At 42.3% G+C, this 23,047-nt stretch overlaps 1 protein-coding gene and 1 long non-coding RNA gene across 3 annotated transcripts in view; one reads left to right on the top strand and one right to left on the bottom strand.

Moving 5' to 3' along the window:
• Positions 1 to 714: 714 nt before the first annotated feature.
• LOC307222772 lies at positions 715 to 3,109 on the bottom strand. The gene is made up of 2 exons (XR_013841870.1): positions 1,896 to 3,109; positions 715 to 1,051 (listed from the first exon to the last, which is right to left on the bottom strand). It is a non-coding gene; the product is annotated as an uncharacterized lncRNA (long non-coding RNA).
• A 709-nt stretch (positions 3,110 to 3,818) lies between these two features.
• Positions 3,819 to 23,047, top strand: part of CDYL2 (chromodomain Y like 2) — a 67,872-nt gene continuing 48,643 nt past the window's right edge. Inside the window, exon 1 of one of the 2 annotated variants that reach the window (XM_079985872.1) lies at positions 3,819 to 4,119. In XM_079985872.1, coding sequence (XP_079841998.1) covers positions 4,081 to 4,119 — 39 coding nt within the window. In that variant the 5' untranslated portion in view covers positions 3,819 to 4,080. Of the gene's footprint in view, positions 5,762 to 23,047 lie in introns of both variants that reach the window. The other variant, XM_079985871.1, reaches the window with a different exon arrangement.

The raw sequence follows: 23,047 nt of genomic DNA, 5'->3' as shown, positions 1-23,047 counted from the left end.
AAAGGATACGGGATTTGAGCAGGAGGTTACAGGGCATGCAATGACCGGAAGCAAAGCAGTTTGCCTGCCCTGGAACCTTTGCAGAGCCAAATAGTGTTGCAAGCAGAATCGTGTCTAGCCAACTGACACCATCATAAGCCCAAATCATAATGAATAAAAAGGGTGTGTGGAGGGACCCTAAGATGCACCACTCTAATATGTCTTCAGGGATGTCACAAACAAAACACTGGGGGAAATAGAGTTGGGAGGAATGTTTAGACAAACTATTTCACAGAGCTGTAATGAACGAGCTGATCTCTTTATGTTCAAGTTAGAGTAGCAGGATGATCTATGGATAGGTTTTATGAGAAATGCAATCCATTTGTTTTGCACTGCAATGCTCAGAATGAGGACTGTGTTGCTGCAAACTGGCAATATAAGATTGCATAATTTATCTTCTTGTTTTTGCTTGGTTTTCTTTCTTTCTTCTGTGTAATTTAAATTTGGAAAAGAAAGTATGTATTGAGCGGGGGTCATGGAGTCCCAATTTTCTGGCTGCCGGATGATCCATAATGTCAAACACATCCCAACACATTTCTAAATATCTGTCCCCAGATGTGTCCTGGATTAATTTATTGGATCGTGGCTCCAGCAACAGCCAAGACAAAATAGCTATTGAACCATAGTTTTATGATTAAATAAATAAAAGGCATACTGGAGTGGAAAACAGAGCAATAAGAATTAAAGGTGTTTACTCAGCTCTTAGCAATAAAACAACTCTAATAACTTTTCAGTGTTCAGTTGCCTATACAGAATGCTTGGTAAATTCTGCTCTTCTAATAGAGACCACAATTTTGAGAGATGGTAAGCTTAAAAATAAAATAAAATGCATGGTACCATTTCCAGAGTGCCATTTGCATTATTGATAGTATTATCAAGTACTGTACAGCAAAAGATTTACAAAACTGTGCAGTTAATACAGAACAAAACATTTCCTATCCACATGAGTATAGATACTTGTGAGTTTCACTTGTGAGTTTCTCAAGTTTCTTGTTTTAACTAAAGACTTGGTCTGTTCAGAGACAAAATATAAAGAATGTCAAGTTATATTCTTAACAACACAAAGCACAGGGGTTAGCCTTAGCTTAACACAGCCTTGGCACCTGTCAAGGCTTCTACTTTCAGTATGTCATATTGCACTAATGCGAATTTAGAGGAGTTGAGAAGAGGTGGAAATGAGCAGGATTAGGCAAAACCAGTTCTCTTCACTCAACTTAATTAAGGTGGCAATGTTGGGTAAGCAATCCTATGGCTAGAAAGCCACAGACCCCAATCCACAGCACCCAAATCATCCTCATCTCAGGAGAGGAGATAGAAAATACTGGAAATGTCTTGTAGGAAAGACCTATCTTTATTTTACCTTGCTCCCTGCCACTGGAACCAATAGGGTTTACATCTGACTAGACGTGCATAGGATTGTTCTGTTGGTTAATGAGTTTTGTGTCTTCACAACTACCCTTTGGAATTCCCCCTCCCCCCCCGGAATAATAGGCAGGTACAGTCTTTGTTGGGACGCGGGTGGCGCTGTGGGTTAAACCACAGAGCCTAGGACTTGCCGATCAGAAGGTCGGCGGTTCGAAACCCCACGGCGGGGTGAGCTCCCCTTGCTTGGTCCCTGCTCCTGCCAACCTAGCAGTCTGAAAGCACGTCAAAGTGCAAGTAGATAAATAGGTACCGCTCCGACGGGAAGGTAAACGGCGTTTCCGTGCACTGCTCTGGTTTGCCAGAAGCGGGTTAGTCATGCTGGCCACATGACCCGGAAGCTGTACGCCGGCTCACTCAGCCAATAAAGCGAGATGAGCGCCACAACCCCACAGTCGGTCACAAATGGACCTAATGGTCAGGGGTCCCTTTACCTTTACTTTACAGTCTTTGTTGGCTCTTCACTGCCTACTGAAGGCCTTTCTTTTCCAACAAACGTTGAGTATTGGAACTGTTTTTAGGTGTTTAAATCATTTTATTGCTTGCTTGTTTGCTCTCCTGGACATCTTTGAGATGAAGAGTGGGATATAAAGTTTAACAACAACAACAACAACACATCGTTATTACTCCAATTTATAAAACACTTTTCGTTCAACATTTATATTTAAAGGATGGCATCCAATGTTAGTCATACCCAGAGTACACCCACTGGATTTAATGGACATGACTACCTTAAATGTATTAATATCTATGGGTCCACCCTTGACTGTGACTAACACTGGCTACAACTCAACTACATCTGCCTTACAAAACAAAGCAAGCAACCATAGTTCAGTAAGCAATTTAAACTATCTGAAACATAATGAAAATGCAGTCAGCAGTCCTGTAATTACACTATAAAACTTAATAAAATATTTATACTAAAACAGCAGAGGACAAACATTAATATTCTATTTGAATATGTGAGTTTTCAAAATTCATTTGAACATGGGAAGACATGAAGCCTCACAGGTCAGCCCAAGGAGGGAATTCCAAAGTCTGGGTGCTACCACCAAAAGGACTCTGCCCCTTGAAAATAAAAGTCCTACTCACTTTATTTGTGTATGAAGGGAAGGGAGTGCTCATTATGGGAACATACTAGTTGAGAAACTGAAAGGAACTGAAAAGTACAAGGAGAATCTTTCTCCAGTATCTAAGAATGCAATGTTCTAAACTTGTTCCTTAATGATCAGAGTACTACACTATGTTCTGAGAGCTGGATTTTTTAAAACAGTAAACCATAGTCATATCTCTAACATTATGGTTCCATGTGTGGTGAGTGAGCTGGGTGATGTATGTGTATCAGTGAAAGCCTGGTCAACCAGGGCAAATGGTGTCATCTATATAAAATAAATTTTGATGATATGCAAAGTAAGCTAGGAAGCTAAATAACTCTTTTAGGTAATTGATAGTTTCTTTGTAAAGACTATACAATGTCCAGACTCTTTATATTCAAAAGAACTTTACTTTCATAAACATATAACTAAGAAGAATATATTTACAATCTCATGCTTATTCAAACATGGGTACATTCTCAGTTGAATTGTAGACTGAAATCTACTTACTTAGTCTTGCAAACAAAATTGTGTTGAGACTTGCACCAAAGTTTTACCTAACTCAGGGCTTACTGGGAGCTCCTGCACAGGTTTCTCCCTATTAACGTTTAGGGATCTTCCGCTATCTGTTTCACATCAGACAGATCACATTGACACCATACCATCCTCAGCTGTATCCTGAGCAGCCTCTCTTAGCAGCCATTCTCCCTCACACACATAGAGAAAGCAGTTAAAAACAAGTTACTGGAGTAACAGTCACAATAGAATGGAATGCCTCTCATGTGACTCAACAGCCAATCATATGAGAGCCACTGCCTGAGGGGGGGACCCTATGTTTAAAGTACACAGTAATTTAATATAAATAAATATTCCCATTTCAGGAACTTAAATTATTATCCTTAACTTGTCTGTCATTGGCTCAGGCTCTACCTACTGTTGGCCTCCCTCCCTTCTGCCCTATCGGTCACAATGGGCTCCAGTGGAGTGCATATATGATCGATCATGTTTTTAAGGAATGAAATTTTATGCAAGATGCTTTCCAACACTTGAAAGTGACACAATAGATGGACTTCACAGGCTTAAAAGCAACACAACCTTATTTTTATTTATTTTTTCCACAAGGAGAAAGGGAAGAGGGGGAAATATTTTATAGATTTTGACACAACACCATTATCAGAATGGGTAAACTTTTGAGACTGTGAGAAGACATACCAACAATCTACGTCCCTAAATAAAGATCCAGGTATGAAGATGCTGAATCAGATCATTGGTCCCATAACTAAATATTTTGTCGAGTGGCAGAAGCTCTCAAAGTTTTCAGGCAGGGGGTCTCTCCCAACCCTAACAGGAGATGCTTAGAACTTTCTGCCTCCAGGGCAGGTGGCTCTTCCACTAAGCTATGGTGGAGGAATGAGTTTTCATCCCCTAGCAACAGAATAAGCCAATAACTAGGAGGGGAGCAAGAGCAACCACAGAAAACTACAGAGACAACCACAGTCTGCACGGCTGCATTCATCTCTAGTAGATGTTTAAGAAACAAACTTCCCCATACATTTACCACTTGGTAAGTTGAGATGTCTTCACCCCATGTCTCATTACTTGATGAATGCATGTCCAAATACATGAACTGCTTTCACTGGAAAGCATCAGTGCTGATATGAGGTGGCATGAAATTTCTGTCCCCTATGGTATTTGATTGGCAATGACTCAGTCACACGTGCAGCTTGCCATCACCTAATGTTGCAGTCATGAAATGATAGGAAGGTAGTTGTGAAGACTCAACAAAGCTGCTATATAAAATGTTGGTGATGTATTCTATTGGAAAACTGTCTAGAGTGGTAGCCATGTTAGCCTGCTGCAGTAAAAAAGAAAAAGGTCTTGTGGCATCTTAAATGTATTATGGCATAGGTGCTTAATCAACAGGCAAGATCAGAGGGCTAATGCTTTACTGTGAAAATGCGGATTAATTTCGCTGCTTCCTACTAGGGAGTAAGTGGAAAACAACATGATGCTTGGCATAGCATTACCTCTGAACTGCAAAATGTGACCAACCCTGATCTTGGCTTTCTGTTTGTGGCTTGTTTTAGTGAAACCAACTGCAATCTCCAGTTTGGATGTAACACTAAAGACTGTAGTTGGTTGTGCTCACTAGTGGCAAGCAGCAGGGAAAGTGATAGCACATTCACAGCAATCAGTCAACCGTGGTTTATTGTGACACATTATAGTGATCAACATGCACTTGGGGTTGCAGGTTGTGTTGTGTATATGGCTGGTCTACTGAGGCCCATCCAAGCTGCCAATAGATCTTTCTACTCCCACCCTACCCCTTGCATCTATAAGCAGGTGGATGGGATGCCTTTGGGACAGGTTGAATTTGAGACTGGGAGGCAACTGGAAGGAGAGGAAACCAAAGAACCTGTCAAAAAACCCCAGACAAATCTGATCTGAGTTGGTCCTTAAGATGATGGCGATGTCCTCCTTTTGGAAGGTAGGAAGTCACATGACACAGTCAGGGCTTTGGCTCAGATGGCCTACAGTGATGGGCAGGGTGGCTCTCCAGGGTTTCGGACGAGGCTGGGGATGGAACCTGCGTGCAAAGCAGATGCTCTACCCTGTGAGCCCATTCCCCTTGGTCTGCCAGGACCTCTGGCGGGTCTCTTTGGAGGAACGGGCAAGCGTTTGTGCAGCTGCGGCGGCAAAAGGTGCAGGGACTTTTGCTCGTTGGGGGGTTTGCCATGCGGAGGGATCATCAGCCTTCCCTTTTTTGTCCTCCCCGCCCTTGTGCCGCTTCACTAGGGTGGGTAGTGGGGGGGGGGAGTTCCTGAAGGCGCAGAGACACCCGCGCGCAAGCACACACACACACACACACACACACACACGACTCCTTCACACGCATGCAGAGCGCCGCTCTCTTGCCGCTCCACGACTGCCACTGCTGCTGCCGCCGCCGCCGCCGCTCTTGCTGGTTACGCCAGCCCGCCCGACCGCCCGCCCGCCTGCCTCTCGCCGTCTCCCCTCGCCTCCGATTCTGCGCACACAGCCTGTCATTCTGCACAGCACAGTTTTTTCGCTCCGCTCGGAGAGCGAGTGGTGGAGAGAGAAAACACACACACACACACACGGAGGGAGAGCAGCTCAGGAGCCCGGCGAGAGAGCGAGGCGCCCGAGTCCCGCAGCCCAGCATGGCTTCGGGGGACCTTTACGAGGTACGGCGCCGGAGCGGTTGTCCGGGGCTTGGCCGGAGGGCAGCCGGCGAAAGGAGGCGGGCAGGCAAGCAGGCAGGGAGGAAGAGAAGGAAGGAAAGGAGGAAGGAAGGAGGGAGGGAGAGAAGGAGGGACGCCCCGGCCAAGGAGGCTGCGGGGGCTTGTTTGGCCAAGGCGTCTTTTCCGCGCGGGGTCTTTCTCTCGGGGGGCGCCGGGGGGTCTCCTTCTCCCCCTCTGGAGTTCCTGGAGGACCTGAGAGGAAATGGCCAAGGTGGAGAGGAGGCGGAGGGGGTGGCAGATCGGCGGCTGCTGCTGCTGCTGCTGCTGACGGGAGGGATGGATGAAGCGCTCCCCCCCTGCTTTCTCTTTCGAGACCCCCCCCCTGCCACTTTCCACGGGGTATGAGCTGAGTAGGCCTTAGAGGAGAGTTAGCGGGCCAGGGGGAGGGGGCACCCCAGCCGGACAGCCCCCGGGGCGGAAAGTCCAGGTAAAGTCCTCTGGACTGCTCCTCCTCCTCCACCGCCCTCGGAACCCAACCCGGTAACAACAGGAAGGAGAGCGAGAGAGGAGAGAGGGTTGCGCCCCGGCACGCGGTGGCGCAAAGTCTTGGCGAAGAGGGAGGTGCTGCCTGTTTTTCTTTCTCTCGGGGGCTTCCCAGACTTGCCCCCAGGGGGCGGGTGTAAGCCACGGGGGAGGGGCTTGGTGAGGAGGAGCTGGAGCCTCTGGTGGACACCAATGCATGCTGGGGGATATTGGGGGGGGGAGGGAGGTGCGCTCAAGGATGCTGGGGTTGGGAGGTGGGCTGTCAAAGTTTGGTGGGGTCTTGGGAGAGGAGGTCTTTGGGGAGGCAGGTGTTCCTGCATTGGGTTAGCCTGGAGGTCTTCAAGTGAATTGCTTTGATCAAGTCTTCTGAAGAAAGTGTCACTCATTCTGTGCCGGTTTACTAGTTTATCATACAGCACTAAAGTGCAAAAGGAGAGAGGGATTTGCCCTCTCCCCACCATGTTAACTTGAGTAGATCCTATTAGATTGTTCCATGTGGATTAGAGGATGCTGCCTGTGTTTGTTCCATGATTTTGGACTAGAGGAAGTAAGTGCAGAAAGTAGCACACCAACTATCTGGTTCGTCAGGGGTCTGAAGTCCTGAATTGGGGCATTGGCAACCCAATGGAAACTCTAGATGACCATCTTTGGATCTCACTCCATGTCAGAATTTTAATGGCTGGTCTACACTTTGTACCAAAGCCTATCCATCCAAAGTGCCACCAAACCTCTACCTCAGATGACACAAGTTCTACTCAGTTGACCCATTGAAACTGACTGTTAGTCAGTCCATTCATTTCGGTGGGTCTACTCTATGGGATGCAACCCATAGGGAGTTGCTTTATTTTGATTCATACCAGTTGTTGACTCCATCTGGCTCACTATTGTCTACACCAGCGTTCCCAGATGTGGTTGAACTACCATCTCCCTTGACCATTGGCTAAGGTGGGCTGGGGGTGATGGGAATTGCAGTTCCTCAATACTAGAAGATCCAAGGTTGAAAAAACACTGGCTGGCCGTAGCTTCAGAAAGGGAATGCTCCCAGACCTACCTGGAGATGTTGGAAATAGAACTTGGGACCTTCTACATGGAAAACAAGTGCTCTACCTCAAAGCTACAGCTTTTCCCCAGTCTAAATAAAGCAAATTTAAATTCATAATGTACAGGTACACCGAACTTGATATTGTGTAGCTAGCAACAGCTAGTAACCATCAAGGCTACCAACGGAACAAGTCTGAAAATAATAAAACCCATTTGTTAGAGTTTGACACATAACATGCCTGAGATTTAAATCGGTTCCGATATTGGGTTTACCTGTGGGGCATCTTATGTTCTGATAGCTGTTTTAGACACCACAAAGAAGTGGCAGCAGATGTTCCACAATACAGTCTTGACTTGAGCGATATAGAAGCTCCTAGAAGATTCCCTCTTTTAAAAAATAATGCTCACCTTCCACATAAAGATTATTCAGACAATTAGCAGACTTATTTGCAGCCAATTAATTGATCAATTAACCAATTCAGTGGATTAATTAGCTAATTCAAATTAATGTTAAATTCTTAATGGTGATTAATCCCAACTGGAAGTTTGTAGCCTCTCTTCCTAGAACTCCCATATTGATAATGTGTTTATAATAAAATGTATGAGTGGTATGTTAATGCCTGTAATATTTTGAAGGTAGTTGATGATGTTACTAGTCTCTCTGATCTGTAAGACATACAAATTATACTTTCTTTGGAAAAATAATATGTGGCAGAGGTGACAACTAATATTAAACACAATGGTTGCAATCCAGGAAACCATGTATCCCACAGTAGATCTTGGTGTCAGGCTCCGCCAAGAAGGTCGGTGAACCATTCCCTAGTTGGCTTTGGGAAATCCGTAACTGCAATTCCAGAAGTCAAATCACCAGATCATATCTATTGCCTGAATAAAGAAGTGTATATTAATTATCTCCAGCAGTGCTGACTTCATACGCGTTAGTGCTGCTTAAAGGCCATTTGTAACACCAGATTTTTAAGCAGTGACTGCTGAACCAGAGTTATTATTTGCACCAATGAAGCTAAGTTAGTGGTTTTGATGGCTATTTTTAATGTGGTGGTTTTTAACTTTGAAGGCCAAACTTTTGCTGGATCAAGTTTAGATGCTTGTCTTGAATTACAGCTTTGTGCTCAACCTTTGAGGATTATTAGGATGAGCACTCTGAGAGGAAGGGCAGACAACGAACGTTGGAAAATGGAACAAATGGATTTTTGTACCTCCTGCTCTCCTTATTTGTTTTCTCTATGGAGTAAGCATAGCTACAAGTTGCTTTATCTTTTGTTGGTGTTTTATGGATGATTTAAAGGCACAGGTGTTCAGATATGGATGGAAGAGTCTGGATGCATCTTTAGCATCTGAGTGCCCTTGAGGAGCAATTAAAGTTTTGACCCTTTGTGGTACAACTTGATTTCTTCTGGAGCAAACAGAATCTCTCAAGGTGACATCAGCTACTCAGAAGTCTGCTCCGATTTATATTGATGCCTTTAGCTTTGCTTGAAGCTTGCATAGGTTTGAGTTTGTAGCCTGCTAGGGAGCTTATTGCATCGGCTTTCTCTCTTCTCCAACTCCACCATTGTTGGTGAAATTCTGCCTATTGATTACTTGCTTGGTTTAATGTGCTTGCTTGGTTTATTGATATAAATATTTGTTTTGTGCTGTGTGAACTTTATTGCAAATATTTACATTTATTTCATACTCTGGAAATATTTCAGCATGAATACGCACATGGGTGCTAAAAGAAAGCATTCATCTTTCTCCATGAAGCTGGCATTCCATTCGTATAGACATTATTGCTATTCCTACTTTTCTTCAGAAATATTCTGAAAATATGTGCGCTTCAGGATTGTGCCTGAGAAGATAGATTGTTGATTATCTTACATTCTTCATGGAACATACAAATAATATATCAAGCAGAATTTCTACAAGTAACACTATTAAACTATTGTAGTGAACAACATTCTGGGGAATGGTTGTAGCTCAGTGATAGAGCATCTGCTCTGCCAACAGAAGTTCCAGGTTCAACCCTTAACATCTCGAGAGAGGGACAGGAGTAATCCCCATCTGAAACCTTGGGCAGCTGTTGCCAGTCACTGTAGACCAGCTTTTACCAGCCTGATGCTCTAGATATGATCTAGAGATGTTTTCAACGGCAGCTCTGGGCTGATGGAAGTTTTAGTCTAAGACATGTAAGGGACCAGGTTGACAAGTTCTGGTTTAAACTGAGCTGGATGGATCAATGACCTGACTCTGTAAGGCAGCTTCCTATGTTGCTGTTACAGGATACTCAGTCAAAATCATCTTAACATCACTAGTACCTTTTTGACTATCTACCAGAATTGTGGATAGGCAGCTTTGCATATTACTGATTATTGGTTTTTAGGTTGCCTTTTCCCTCAATGGTTGCTTTTACATTAAGTAATATGCAGAATGGAGAACACCTGCATCCATTGTTCACAAGCATAACTAAAACATATCTTCAGATGGATGACATCAGACCATCACCTGTATGTTGGGCAAACTCTTTGCTTATAGCAAGTGTCGGAAATCTTTGGTTGTCCAGATGCTGCTGAACTACAGCTCCCATTAGTCACAACTAACATGGCCAGGGAAGATGGGACACTCTGACGACATCAAACTCTGCGTTTTAAGTAGCTGGGTATCTTTATTTTAACATGCTATACTGGAGAAATATTTTCACATGTCCTTTGGGTTAGTAATGTCCTTATGATGCCCTGTTTAATATTGAAGATTGTGCTTACAGGCTTTTGCTGAAGTGTGGATAGTGATGATGATGATGATGATGATGATGATAATTAGTTTTGTCATAGCCGTAATCTGTAATGTTTGTAAAATTACTTTGCTACCTACGATTACGATCTCAGTGATCAAAGAGTCATGACTAAATGGAGCACTTTCAGCATCTGCAGTTCATAATTCATGTTGACTTTTTGTGGCCTATGTATGAGTTCTCAGGAAAATCAGTAAGAGGAGAAATAGCAAGAGATGCCAAGGTTGAATTAGGGTGGCGCAAGATAGGGTTTTGTTGTTGTTTAGTCGTTTAGTCGTGTCCGACTCTTCGTGACCCCATGGACCAGAGCACGCCAGGCACTCCTGTCTTCCACTGCCTCCCGCAGTTTGGTCAAACTCATGCTGGTAGCTTTGAGAACACCGTCCAACCATCTCATCCTCTGTCATCCCCTTCTCCTTGTGCCCTCAATCTTTCCCAATATCAGGGTCTTTTCCAGGGAGTCTTCCCTTCTTATGAGGTGGCCAAAGTATTGGAGCCTCATCTTCATGATCTGTCCTTCCAGTGAGGATTCAGGGCTGATTTCCTTAAGAATGGATAGGTTGGATCTTCTTGCAGTCCATGGGACTCTCAAGAGTCTCCTCCAGCACAATAATTCAAAAGCATCAATTCTTCGGCGATCAGCCTTCTTTATGGTCCAGCTCTCACTTCCATACATCACTACTGGGAAAACCATAGCTTTAACTATATGGACCTTTGTCAACAAGGTGATGGCTCTGCTTTTTAAGATGCTGTCTAGGTTTATCATTGCTTTTCTCCCAAGAAGCAGGCGTCTTTTAATTTCATGGCTGCTGTCACCATCTGCAGTGATCATGGAGCCCAAGAAAGTAAAATCTCTCACTGCCTCCATTTCTTCCCTTCTGTTTGCCAGGAGGTGATGGGACAGTGGCCATGATCTTCGTTTTTTTTTTTTTTTATGTTGAACTTCAGACCATATTTTGCGCTCTCCTCTTTCTCCCTCAATAAAACGTTGATTAATTCCTCCTCACTTTCTGCCATCAAGGTTATGTCATCTGCATATCTGAGGTTGTTGATATTTCTTCCGGCAATCTTAATTCTGGCTTGGGCTTCATCCAGTCCAGCCTTTCGCATGATGAATTCTGCATATAAGTTAAATAAGCAGGGAGACAATATACAGCCTTGCCGTACTCCTTTCCCAATTTCGAACCTAGTGGTTATTTATTTCATTTATGAATCGCTTCCTGGAAATGATTTCACAATACAATTTTTACAAATTCTTTGGAATAATGTCTTAAAACAGTTAAAATAACTGCATATATATATATATATATATATATATATATATATATAAAATCAAATCCAGTATCGATCAAACTGGGATAAAAATCTCCTCTTAGAGGTTTTGTTGAAAGAACAAAGTATTGCCTTCTATGCACTATCCAATGGCCATGTAGCAAATGTGGGGAAGGGCTGTAGCTCAGTGGTTGAAGAAAGTCCCTGCTTCTGTTCTCAGCTTTTCCTGCTAGAAGTGAGAGAAAACCCTGCCTGGAACTCTGGGGAGCTACTGCTAGTCAGGGTAGATAGTACTGACCTAGCTGGACCAATGGTCTGACTACCTATAAGGCCGCTTCCCATGTTCCTAAATGCATGTGAAGATGACACTTGTAGTAGATAATATCTGCTACCCTTCCATTAATAGGTGTGGAACTTGTGAAGTTGTGCTGTCTACCCTTCCATTCAATAGAAATGGCACATGTTGGACAAATCCAGTTTTTGAGCCTGTGCCAGTAAGTGCTGCTATTGCATACTCTCCAACTAAAATTGTTCTCATTCATTTGAAAAGGGGGGGAAATTAAGCACACGCTTAACTTCACAGCTGAAATCAGTGGAACACAATAGCGCTTGATGTTGAATGGATTGTGCCCCGTGCTTTTAATCTTTCCGACTTTATGATATCATGTTTACATCTTTTGAGAGTTGTGTATAGAATTAATGAAAATGCATGGTAAGTTTAAACATATAAAATGCCAAATTAGTCACAGCATTTTATGTTTTCTTGATCTATATTTCATATATATATTCTGAGGATGTGAAATGTGGTTTACTGTACTACAATTTAAAAATTGTGAGCTATTTGTCATTTAGAATGAGTTTACTTAGGTAACTTGAAATACAGTCCTGAGTTTTCACATCTTAGAAATCCAGCCATTGGCCTTTTTAAAAAAAGCAAGTTTAAATCCTGCAGAAAGCAGAAAACATAACTTAGGTGTCTAATTAAGGTACCTAATGTTCAATTAAGGAATTAAGTCAATATTATTAATTTAAGTGTTATTTTCAGGGCCAATTATAGCAGGCTTGTTCTGAGTTTGGTTAGCCCCAAACTCTTTACTGTATTTTGCAGACATTTTCAGCACTGCTCCCCCTTCAACTATTTCTTGGCAATTCCTTTGTGACTGTCTGCCACTTGATTTGTATTACTGTCTGTCAATCTGTCTCTCATTTGGATTCATTTCCTCATGTAGCCAAATCACTGAATCAGTACCCTCATTCTCAGCTGATTTCATTTGCCCTCACTTAACATTGTCAATTCCATATCTCATTGGTCATACTGAGTAATGATGTCATCTTATTCACCAATATGGTTGGCTAGAGTTGCCTATGTAACTAAACCAGAAGTAAACAGAAGGTGGGATAAAATGGCATTTAAGTAACAGGTGGGGAAAGCACTAGGATAAAACCAGATTGGATAAATGTGCGTATTCTGACTTACAGTCAAAGAGTTTTGATGGGTAGGGCTTGGTGTGAGGAAACTATTTCTAAAACTCATTTATTCAGGGACCAAACAAACTGAAAAAAGAAATTATTCATTACAGCCCAAATTCAGGAGCCCCACACAGACCACAACTTCTTGCCCATCAGACTTGGAGTTGTTCTAACTCTAGAAAACTGGTTCTAACCTGAAACCAGCCTTGCTGTTCAGTCCAAAGGTCCATTTATTCCAGCATCCTTTTCCCCATAATGGCCAACGAGATGCCAAGCAGCAAAGACATAAGCAGGGTTTTCTCTGAGCCCTCCCTGGAGATCCAGAGGCTTGAATCTGGGTGCATGCAAAGCAGAAATGTGGCCATCTTAATAGTAAGAGTGGTTTTACACTGGAACAAGCTCTGCCACAGGAGGCGCTGGGCTCTCATTCTCTGGGAGTATTTCAGCAGAGGTTGGGCAGTCTATGGTAAGGGATGCTGGCTGCTGCAATGGTCCATTCCAGATCTATGATTCTATGAAAGGCACCAATTTATGAAATTCCCGCACAGAACCCTGGGCAGACAGAGCAAAAGAAAAAGAGAGCAGTATAAATTTCACCATCGGAAAGTTCCTTACACTGTGTTTTTAACACAGCAGTCTGTGTTTTCCCCCCTACATGTACAGTTTGAGCAAAAGCCCAGTTTTATTTTCAGCGTTTTGTTTCAATAAAAGAGCTGATCCCTAAGTTTTTCCTAGGAATATGAGAAAGCGTTTCTACAGTTGCTCCAAATGGCTGTTAAAGGAACAATGGGCTGATTCAAAAATACATATATATTTTTTGTCAACACAAGCAGTCAAATGTCTTCTCCTGTTATGCACTTGTGTGGGAAAAAGTAAATGTCTAATGATAAATATGGCTCGTCGAAATTTCTGTGACTGCAGCTGCCAGAGAGGGCAGAATCATAGCAATGATCATATGTTTCCCTATCCAGGACCATACATTACATTTATTTGCAGAAATGCATGGTTGATGGGAATGTGGATTGTTCACATGGTCAGGAAAGGCATTGTGTGAACTAACCTGTAGGCATTTAAAATAACTCTGGCTTAGTTCCAAAGAATTGTGAGCGGAAGGAGAAAACACATTAGGGTTGTTCTGTGAGCTCTTGCAGAAGCGATGTTGACTTCTCACATGGCAGTGCCCTAATGTGTCAGAGTTTGCACTGTTTCAGTGTAAGAAACAGAGAACCAGGAAAATGCAGACTTAAGTGTTTATATACCAACCATGTGGAAGTCTCAGGGTTGGATCTGCACAATGCCTTAACACAAGAATTTGCACCAACGGAAGTACACCTCTTTGATTTGGGGGTGCTTTGGTCAGGAAACTGCTGTTCAGCTAAACTGGAAATCATAAGTGTAACAGATCTCTTGCTATCGATAGCTATTGGAAGGGGGCACTATTGGAAGTTCTCACTAATTTACATTTAGAAAATAATTGCTATGTCTTTGGGTTTCCCCCTCCATTTTCAGTTTCTTGGCGAGGGGCAGAGTAGAAGGAATTGTGCCCAGTCCCAGCTACGGTATCATTTTTTTAGTTTCTCCATTCTTCAGTTTCTCTGTGCAATCTCTCTCTTCTGTCCTACGGGAAAATTAAAAATAGCTTCTCAATGTGAACCAGGAAGTCACCTGTCCAGGCAATGGGATGGTTCTTTCTAGCGCACGCGCGCGTGTGTGTGTCATCCTGCTCCAGCCACTCTGTTCTGTTCTTCTATCCCACCTGACAGTTGTTTTCCTTCTCAGTTTTTGTCATTGATATATTTTTGAGCTGTTTTGGGGGGTCTTTCTGCTCTTAAATTTTCCTGCAAATTTTTTATGTGTTTTTTTACTTGTTTGTATCTCAGGATTACCTTAAGAGTGCTTTTACTTCTCTTAAGTGCATTTGTGGTGTGGTTTTGAATGTATAATTATCACAAGAGCGGGAAGACTTGAATCTAGAACATAGATGACAGTAAAGCTAAGAGCTTTTGAATTGCACTGATTTCAGTGGAAGCCCCTACTCAACACCCTTACTGAAAAGAGAGGAAATTGAAGGTGCTTTCTTTGGGGTGGATCATGCCCAGTGTCATTGAACAAATCAAATGAAACTACTGATGACATTAAGTATCCCCAGGAAACCTAAATGAAATACTTGTCAATGATATCCGTCAGGGCATTTGAACACTCTGTTTTCATCCCATGGAAATACTGTAATCCTTTAAATACTGCTGGTGGTTACTACTGACTGCAGTCAGTAAAAAGGCCCCAGAATGAGCAGAGAGGGGCTGAGTCGTCACAGGGTATCTACTCTTGTCATGTGACAGCATCAGGCTCCATCCGGGACCCCAGGAAGCCTGTGCAATGGTTTTTCTGTCCCCACTTCTACCTTGGCTAGCGGCCCCAATAGTGACCCCTTAGCTCCCTTAAGCCCCACTTGGCAGCAACCAGCACCAGCATTGCACACTTAAGCCATTAATTAAGCAAGCCATTAATTAAGCAAACGATCCTGGAGAATGTGATGTCATAAGATAGTTGAAGCTAAGCAAATTTTGTCCCCGGTCAGTGCCTGGATGAGCGACTGGTTCCTAGGAGTGTATGTAGGGAAGGTTGTTATACTTTTAATAGATAAATAAGTGATAGGAGGAGGGCATAACCTTCCACAGTTTAATTTTTACAATTCAGGCAGCTGTTAAGCATGTTGATACAGAGACCTTGGTGATTTTGATGACAAACAGAATTAGTATATACGCTCATAAGTAGTAAATTCCAGCATTGTTTATTGACACTCATTAAAAACCCTTGTTGACTTGGGATATCCTTATGCATTCTCCACATTGTGCTCTGCTCTAGAATGTAAAGGATAATGAACAGTTCAACCTTAAAAGCTCTTCATCAACTAATGCCCTATTAAAGTTAAATACGGCCTCTGTGAATAGAGGTGCTTGACGATCTCACAACCAGGCTTAAAGCAGAAATGAAGTTCTAGGAGAAATGCATCTCAGCAAGATCAAAGCTAGGGCTGCGATGGATTGCGGAAGTGAAAACAGTGGAAGGAGCTGCCTTTTGCAGTCCCAGTTTCAAATCTTGCAGTTTTGGGTGGGCAGAATTATATCTGCTCACGTTTTAGCAGGTTGTAGCCACACATCAGTTCGTTAAATAAATGATATCCTGAGTCCTTTTGGGCACATGTGCTTTGCTTGCTGCCTCACTCCACCATGGCTTTTGTAGCTTAAAGCTATATAAACAGTCATTTTCACATATGCATAGTATGCTTGTTCCATAATAATTTACCATTGGCAAAAGCACGGCAAATTTTGGAGCAGCCGCTAGAATTTCTGGAGCAGAATTCAGTAGTGGCAAGACCCGATTCATTCTGAAAAGTCCTTTATTTTCTCCGCCTCCCCTTCTTTCCCAGACAATCTGTTTTAATCATAGATTGATTTTTAATGTAAAGTGGTCAACTGCTTATCATGTGTACCGTATGGAACAGAATCTTGCAGAGTTATCCTGTGTTTCAGAAAATGCTGCTACTTGCAAAGGGGCAGGGAGATGTCTATGTGTACCAGACACATCTCTACCACATGAAAAGATATTTAAGTTTTTAAAATATTTATGTTTTATTAAGGTGATTGCAATTAAAAGAAACAAAGTGATACAGAGCAAACAACAACAAAGATACATATAAAAGTGAAAATACACACACACAAGCAAAAGCAATATACAATATTCTCATACATTCTTGTATACATTGTTATAGTGTTATTGTCCTAGTGCTTATGTAAATGTTAGTAGCCTACTACTATTTGTATACACTCATTCATTATGTTATTGTATTTATCCATACAGAGTCTGTGCCTGTAAGCAGTCCGTTCATAAAGTATGAGTGATGTCATATTGTCAGTCCATTGATTGAAGGGTATCATACCTTTATTTTTCCAATTCCTCTTGGCTACCATTAGGGCACAGAAAATCCATTTCCATTGTCCCATTGATAAGAAAATATATTTAAGTTGCTGATATTACTGTGAAGAAGCTACATAACTGGGTTATGACAGATGGAGTGGGGACCTCCACAGTACTAGAGCCTCTCTGCCAGCAGAATCCAGGACACTCCATTGAAAGAGGCAACCATCAGCAGAACAGAGAGGGGAGCAATTCTGTGAATTCCCTCTCTGCCGCAGCCCCAAATTGCCTAATAAATCTGCTCTATAGGACAAAAATTGGGCTAGCTTTCTTTAAAGAAGGAGTGGTGGTATTTGCTTTTAAAATACACTATTTTACACTTTTCATGCTTGAGAAGAATGTTTGTTCTCCCTCCCCCCCCAAAAAAAATCTGTCTATCTCAGACAGACAGACAGACAGACAGATGATAGGGTTGGCGATACTTGTTAAAATGTTTAGATGAAAACACAGGAAGATTATTTTAACCACGATATAGGGCCCATGCCTTTGTTGGACTCTGATAAACATGTGATGAGTTATCCACTTGGTGGAGGAGCTTCTGTCTATGAAATAAATGGGGGAAGGGGAGCATCTTCCCTTTCAGATAATTTGTGCGCTTCAGAAGCAGGTACAACTCATGGAGTTTTGAACATTAAACCAGAACCATTGAAAGAGCAAGCATGAATCACTGGTTCCCACTTTTTTTTTTTTACTACATATAACCTTCAAATAGGGATATATGAAAATGTTGGTTTCGGTTTCTCTCCCTTTCTGATTTTCTGAATGTTCAAAACTTCTCTATCAGTTTGTGGATTATTTTTTTAAGCCCTCATGAAAATTAACCTGCATTTTAGTGCAAATTTATCCTGTTACACACATTTTTGTATATACTTTCCCCTTAATTTTTCCAAAGCAATTTCTCCTCTTATTAGGAATTTCAACACCGTTTTCAAGTGTATATGCATTTTTAGGCACACTTTAGCCTAGTATGTACACTTTTGTACATACTATGTGTCTGGATTGAAAAGCATTGCAAAATTTGGAGAAGTACACATTTTTAATGTTGACTGCATTTTGGTTTATGTATTGTTTTCGGTGTAGGTCTGTCTTTAAATGTGTCTTAAGTAAGTTTTTCTTTAAATGTGAACTGAATTGAACCCCGCCCTCCCCAAATCCCTGTCTGCAAAGCTACTCTTATTAGCACTGTTGCAGGTTGTAGTTGATGATGATGATGATGATGATTATGGCATCCGTCTCTCTTGGGTCACAATGGAAGAGTTCGCCTTTGGGGGTGAAGTCAAACTGTTGGAGTATTACAGCGCCTGCTGTGACAAGGAGAGAATGAAATGAGAGAGACGTGTTTTATTGCAGATATAGCAGATGAAGGCGTCCGGTTTTGCTGCTACAGGTGCACCATGGCGTTTTTTCTCTCTGCGTTCCTCCCAGCAGTCATTCTTCCTTTGGTCACTGCTGTAGATACAGCAGTGAATTAATTAAAAGTAAATGAATTTCATTCAGAGTCTGGGGCATCCTGAATAGGGAGCAAGAGCAGAATCAGCAAGGGCATGAAGTCAGCGTTACCATAACCAACCCAGTAGTGTCTTTGGGTTGCATCTCTTTGCTTTATCCCATACAAATGAATGGCTGCTATATTCCCCTGTGGTGCAAAATGCAGTACTGTACTGACCTTGGGGATAGCGGCGAATGACTCACTCAGCGCTGCTGCTGATTAATCCCTTCAGGTGCTGTGTGGGATGTGTACAGAGAAGACCTTTCTCCCAGCACAGGAAAGGTGCGGAAACGGTTTCTGCCCAAGGACCACATTCCATTTTGGGCCGGCCTTCCAAAGGCCATGTGCTTGTGTTGGCTGGGACCAGAGGCACAAGTAGGCAGAGCAATGGGCACAAACGTTCCCCTTAATAGAATAAGCTGGTTTCTACACTCACTCGGACACCCCTCTTTATCCTTCATCCAGACAAGCAAGAGGTGTTATCAGAGTTCAGTGACACATACCAGCTAGTGAGGGGGGAGGCCTGGGGAGAGTTCAGAAGGCCAGAGAAGAGGTTCAGAGAGGGTGCAACTTGCTCCCAGATCTGAGGTTCCCCACCCTTGCTGTGCAGAAACATGCACTGCCTGTCATAATGCAGGGCAACTTCCTAATTACATTATAAAAAGCAGAATAATGCAGTGTGTTTCTGGATAGTGACTGCTGACAACCTGGAGAAGCAGACGAAAATTCCACTTGCCTTCATATGCCTTAGCCTCCCAGATTGAATTAGATTAACAACAATATGTGTCTTTCAAGAAGACTGACATAACTGAACTGCAATAATGTAATTACCAAGTAGTACAGGTTGTTTTTTTACAAAGACACAGCCAATTTTATCGGTGTCAGAAGTAAAGAAAGTGTTAACTGCTGTTTATTGTGCTGGAGTTTTGGAGGGGAAGTAAAGGAATATCTGCAGTAATCTAACCTCCGTTGTGTGACTTGCTAGCCCATTACTGTCAAATGTGTTGGGGGGAGGGGCAATACAAAATACGGAACATAAAGGTGTGTCTAGGGTGTGACTCAGGAACTATCCTTTATGACGTGTCAGAGTTACCTGTGAGAGCACACCTTGGTGTTCTGTGCAGGCATGGGGAACCTTTTTCAGTCTGAGGCTCACATTCCTTCATGAGCAACCTTCCAGAGTCTGTAAGCCAGTGGTGGGCAGGTCCGTAGACAGAAGTGGGTGGAACAACAAATGTGATTCTTAGCTTTGTAGAGTCAGTGCCTGCAATAATGCCTCTAGAACTTAGAGTCTAAGGTATATGGACTGCTAATGAACTGGCACCTGCTGAACCACCCTATCCATATTTACTGCAGGAGTCGGATTCATTCACTTCATCTGACCCCTAAAGTAGCAGCCATATGAATGTGCTATATTAATGATTGCATTCAAACATCACAGCGAGCCATGGTTTTTTCTCTCTTGTCCATACCCAGTTGTTGATAAGGATAGAAGAGAGACACAAAAGTGATATTGTTATGCTCTAGACTTGCCTAGCCAGCTGGAACACATATATGATGTTTCCCTGAAATAGATTATACAACCTTTGCAGAGGCAAGTCATAGTAGTAATGAAGACTTTCAGCTATTCTGACATACGCTGGAGGTCTAACTCTGTCCCAAGTGGAACATCCAATAAATATTTGACTTGTCCTGCTAACAACCTCACAGCTCAGAAGGTGGAGGGGAAGGTTCAGGAGTCCTGCTATACTGACCAATAAGGCTGAGGGAGTGAAAGTGGCAGGAACCTTGGGGGAAAGTGACAGTATCATCTTGGAATTTGTGATAGGAAGAGATGTGAGAATCTAAGCATAATAAGAGTTTAGGGAAGCAGACTGAAAGGAGTTCAAGGAAATGTTGAGTATGAATTCATAGCTAGAAATTCTGAAGGAGAATGAAGGTTGATGATGTTTGGGAGAGTTTAAAAAGTGAAATTCATTCATTCATTCATTCATTCATTTTATAACCTGAATCTTCCTCCAAAAGAGCCCAGGGCAGTAAACATGTCAGTACTAAAACAATGCAGTTAAAATGTCTAAAAACAGTTAAAAACTCCTAAAAGCAATCACTAAACACAATCCAATAATTTCAAGGTTGCCACAGACAGAACTTTTAGCTATCAAATGGCTGGGCAAACGAGAATGTCTTAAATTTCTCCTAAAAGCTAATATTTAATTATTTATTTGAAAAAATATTTATATATTGTAATACATAAAAACAACCATACACCATATACAATAAAAACTGTTACGAAAAAACTAAAACAGAGTTCAACTAACTACTGCAGAAAGATATCAATAATAGGGAGGGAGAGTGGCGCATCTTGCTAAGGAGGATGTTCCACAAACAGGGAACCACCACAGAGAAGGACCTATCACAGGTCACAGCCAACCAAGCAACTGCTGGGGCAGCACCACAAACAGAGATACTGAAGGCGCAATTACAAACCGTTTCCATGCCCAGTGCAGCTGCACAAGGAGCTCTCTGATGAGGAGCAGTTTTGATCCTCTAAGCCAGTGGTTCTCAACCTGTGGGTCCCCAGATGTTGTTGGACTACAACTCCCATCATCCCTGAGCTTTGGCCTTGCTAGATAGGGGTGATGGGAGTTGTAGTTCAACAACATCTGGGGACCCACAGCTTGAGAAAGGCTGCTAAGCCTCTCCATCTGGCTTTTGGGACTCTTCCCCATGCCATTTCCAAGCCACTCACCCTTATCCCTGGCTCTGCTTCACACACCCTTCAGTGTTTTTGCCTGGCTGGAGATAGCTCCGCATGTAGAGCATGAGACTCTTAATCTCAGGCCCATGGGTTCAAGCCCCATGTTGAGCAAAAAGATTCCTGCAGTGCATGGGGTTGGACCAGATGACCCTTGTGGTTTCTTCCAACTCTGTGATTCTATATATGTATATATAACATTGATAATTGATCTTTTTTCACCTGCATGGAGGATATGTGGATGTGGGTAGAAAGTAGCCTACTGTAAAATTTACATTTGTTGCTCTGCTTGTTTTTTCATTGGCCCCTCCCACCATTGACATGTTGCCTGGATGGCTGCCCAGGAGGGGATACAGTCCTCAAGCTGAAAATGGTCCCCCATCCTTCCTTTAAAAGGACATGCATAGGAGATGTATATAGTCAACAATGAGTAGACTAGGATACTTCTTACTTGTAATGGCAGTGTCAGAAAAGCTATAAGTCCCAGAATGAGCTGAGACTTAGATTAGATGCTAAAAACAAGGAGGACTTCTCTCGTTATGTCTGGAGCAAGAACAAGAAGGAAGGGTTAGGTCTGTTGCTTGGAGAAGATGGTGAAGCCTTAACAGGTGATGCAGAGAAGGTGGAAACTACTCAACTCCTATTTTGTCTTGGTCTTCTCCTACAAGGGGAATTGGATTCAACCTGGGAAATGTAGAACAAATGATATCAGGAGGGGCTTGCATCCCAGAATAGGTATGGTGATGGTTAGACACACCTTAAATGAGTTCAAATCTCCAGGGCCAAATGAATTACACCCTGGAGTGCTGAAGGGAGAGGCAGAAACTATTTCAGAGCTGCTTATTGTAATCTTCAATAATTCTTGGAGAACAGGTGAAGTGCCAGATGACTGGAGGTGGGCAAATGTGGCCCCTGTTTTCAGAAAGTGAAGAAACTACAGACCAGTCAGCCTGCTGTTAATACTAGGCAGAATTCTAGCACAGTTTATTAAGACTGTCAGCATCTAAGAAAGACTGCACTGCTTACGATTATTTTATTTATTAATTTCTTCCTATGAACTACCCTGAAGCGATTTACAATATAATATCATATATAAAACAGTTGCACGCACACACACATGCACACATTTCATAAAATTATACACCACTTGGTTGTAAAAACAAACAAACCCTGAAAGTTGCTTTAAAAATTCATATTTAAAAGCATGAGTGAGATTTAAACAACAGCAGCACATACATAAAATAAATTCAAATCCAAGAGAGATACCAACTGGGATAAAGATTACTAGAAGCCAGCATGAGTTTATCAGTAGTGCATCATGTCAGAACAATCTTATTTGATAGACTCTGATAAATCTACTGCTAGACAGGGAGCACCATGGGTTGTACACAGCTAAGTTTTATTCAGTGTTGACCCATTGCTAATGATGTCCATTAAAATAAATGGGTCTACTTTGGTTATGACTAGCATTAGGTATGACCCCATGGACATTGTATAGCTTGATTTCAGAAAAGCAGTTGACAGTGGAACCCATGATACCCTTACTGATAACTTTGTAGAATGTGGGCTGTGAATACCGGTTTTGAGAGCCCCAAACAATTTGTACTTATGATGTCATAAGTACAAGTTGATGACTTCAGTGGGGACGTGAGCTGTTCCATAAGCATATAATTACCAAATGCTCAGACATGTCCTGCCCCAAACAATCGTAAAATTCAAATGTAGTCAGGATCAACTCTTTTTTTTCATCAAAGAATTGATTGTGACGACTAACTGCTGTGTGTGGAAAAACATGTTCCATTGTCCATTCATTAGCCTTTTAGCAGCCTAGCGTTTTTTGGTTTTCTATAGTTCTCTCTCTCTCTCTCTTGCTTTGTCTCTCTGTCTCTCATTATCCCATGTATGGGGGGAGAAAACACTTCATAATCTATTGTATGACATAAGCATCTTGGT

The sequence above is a fragment of the Podarcis cretensis genome, assembly GCF_951804945.1.
Source record: "Podarcis cretensis genome assembly, chromosome: 8".
Classification (NCBI taxonomy): domain Eukaryota; kingdom Metazoa; phylum Chordata; class Lepidosauria; order Squamata; family Lacertidae; genus Podarcis; species Podarcis cretensis.
This window is presented reverse-complemented; position numbering and strand designations above follow the sequence as displayed.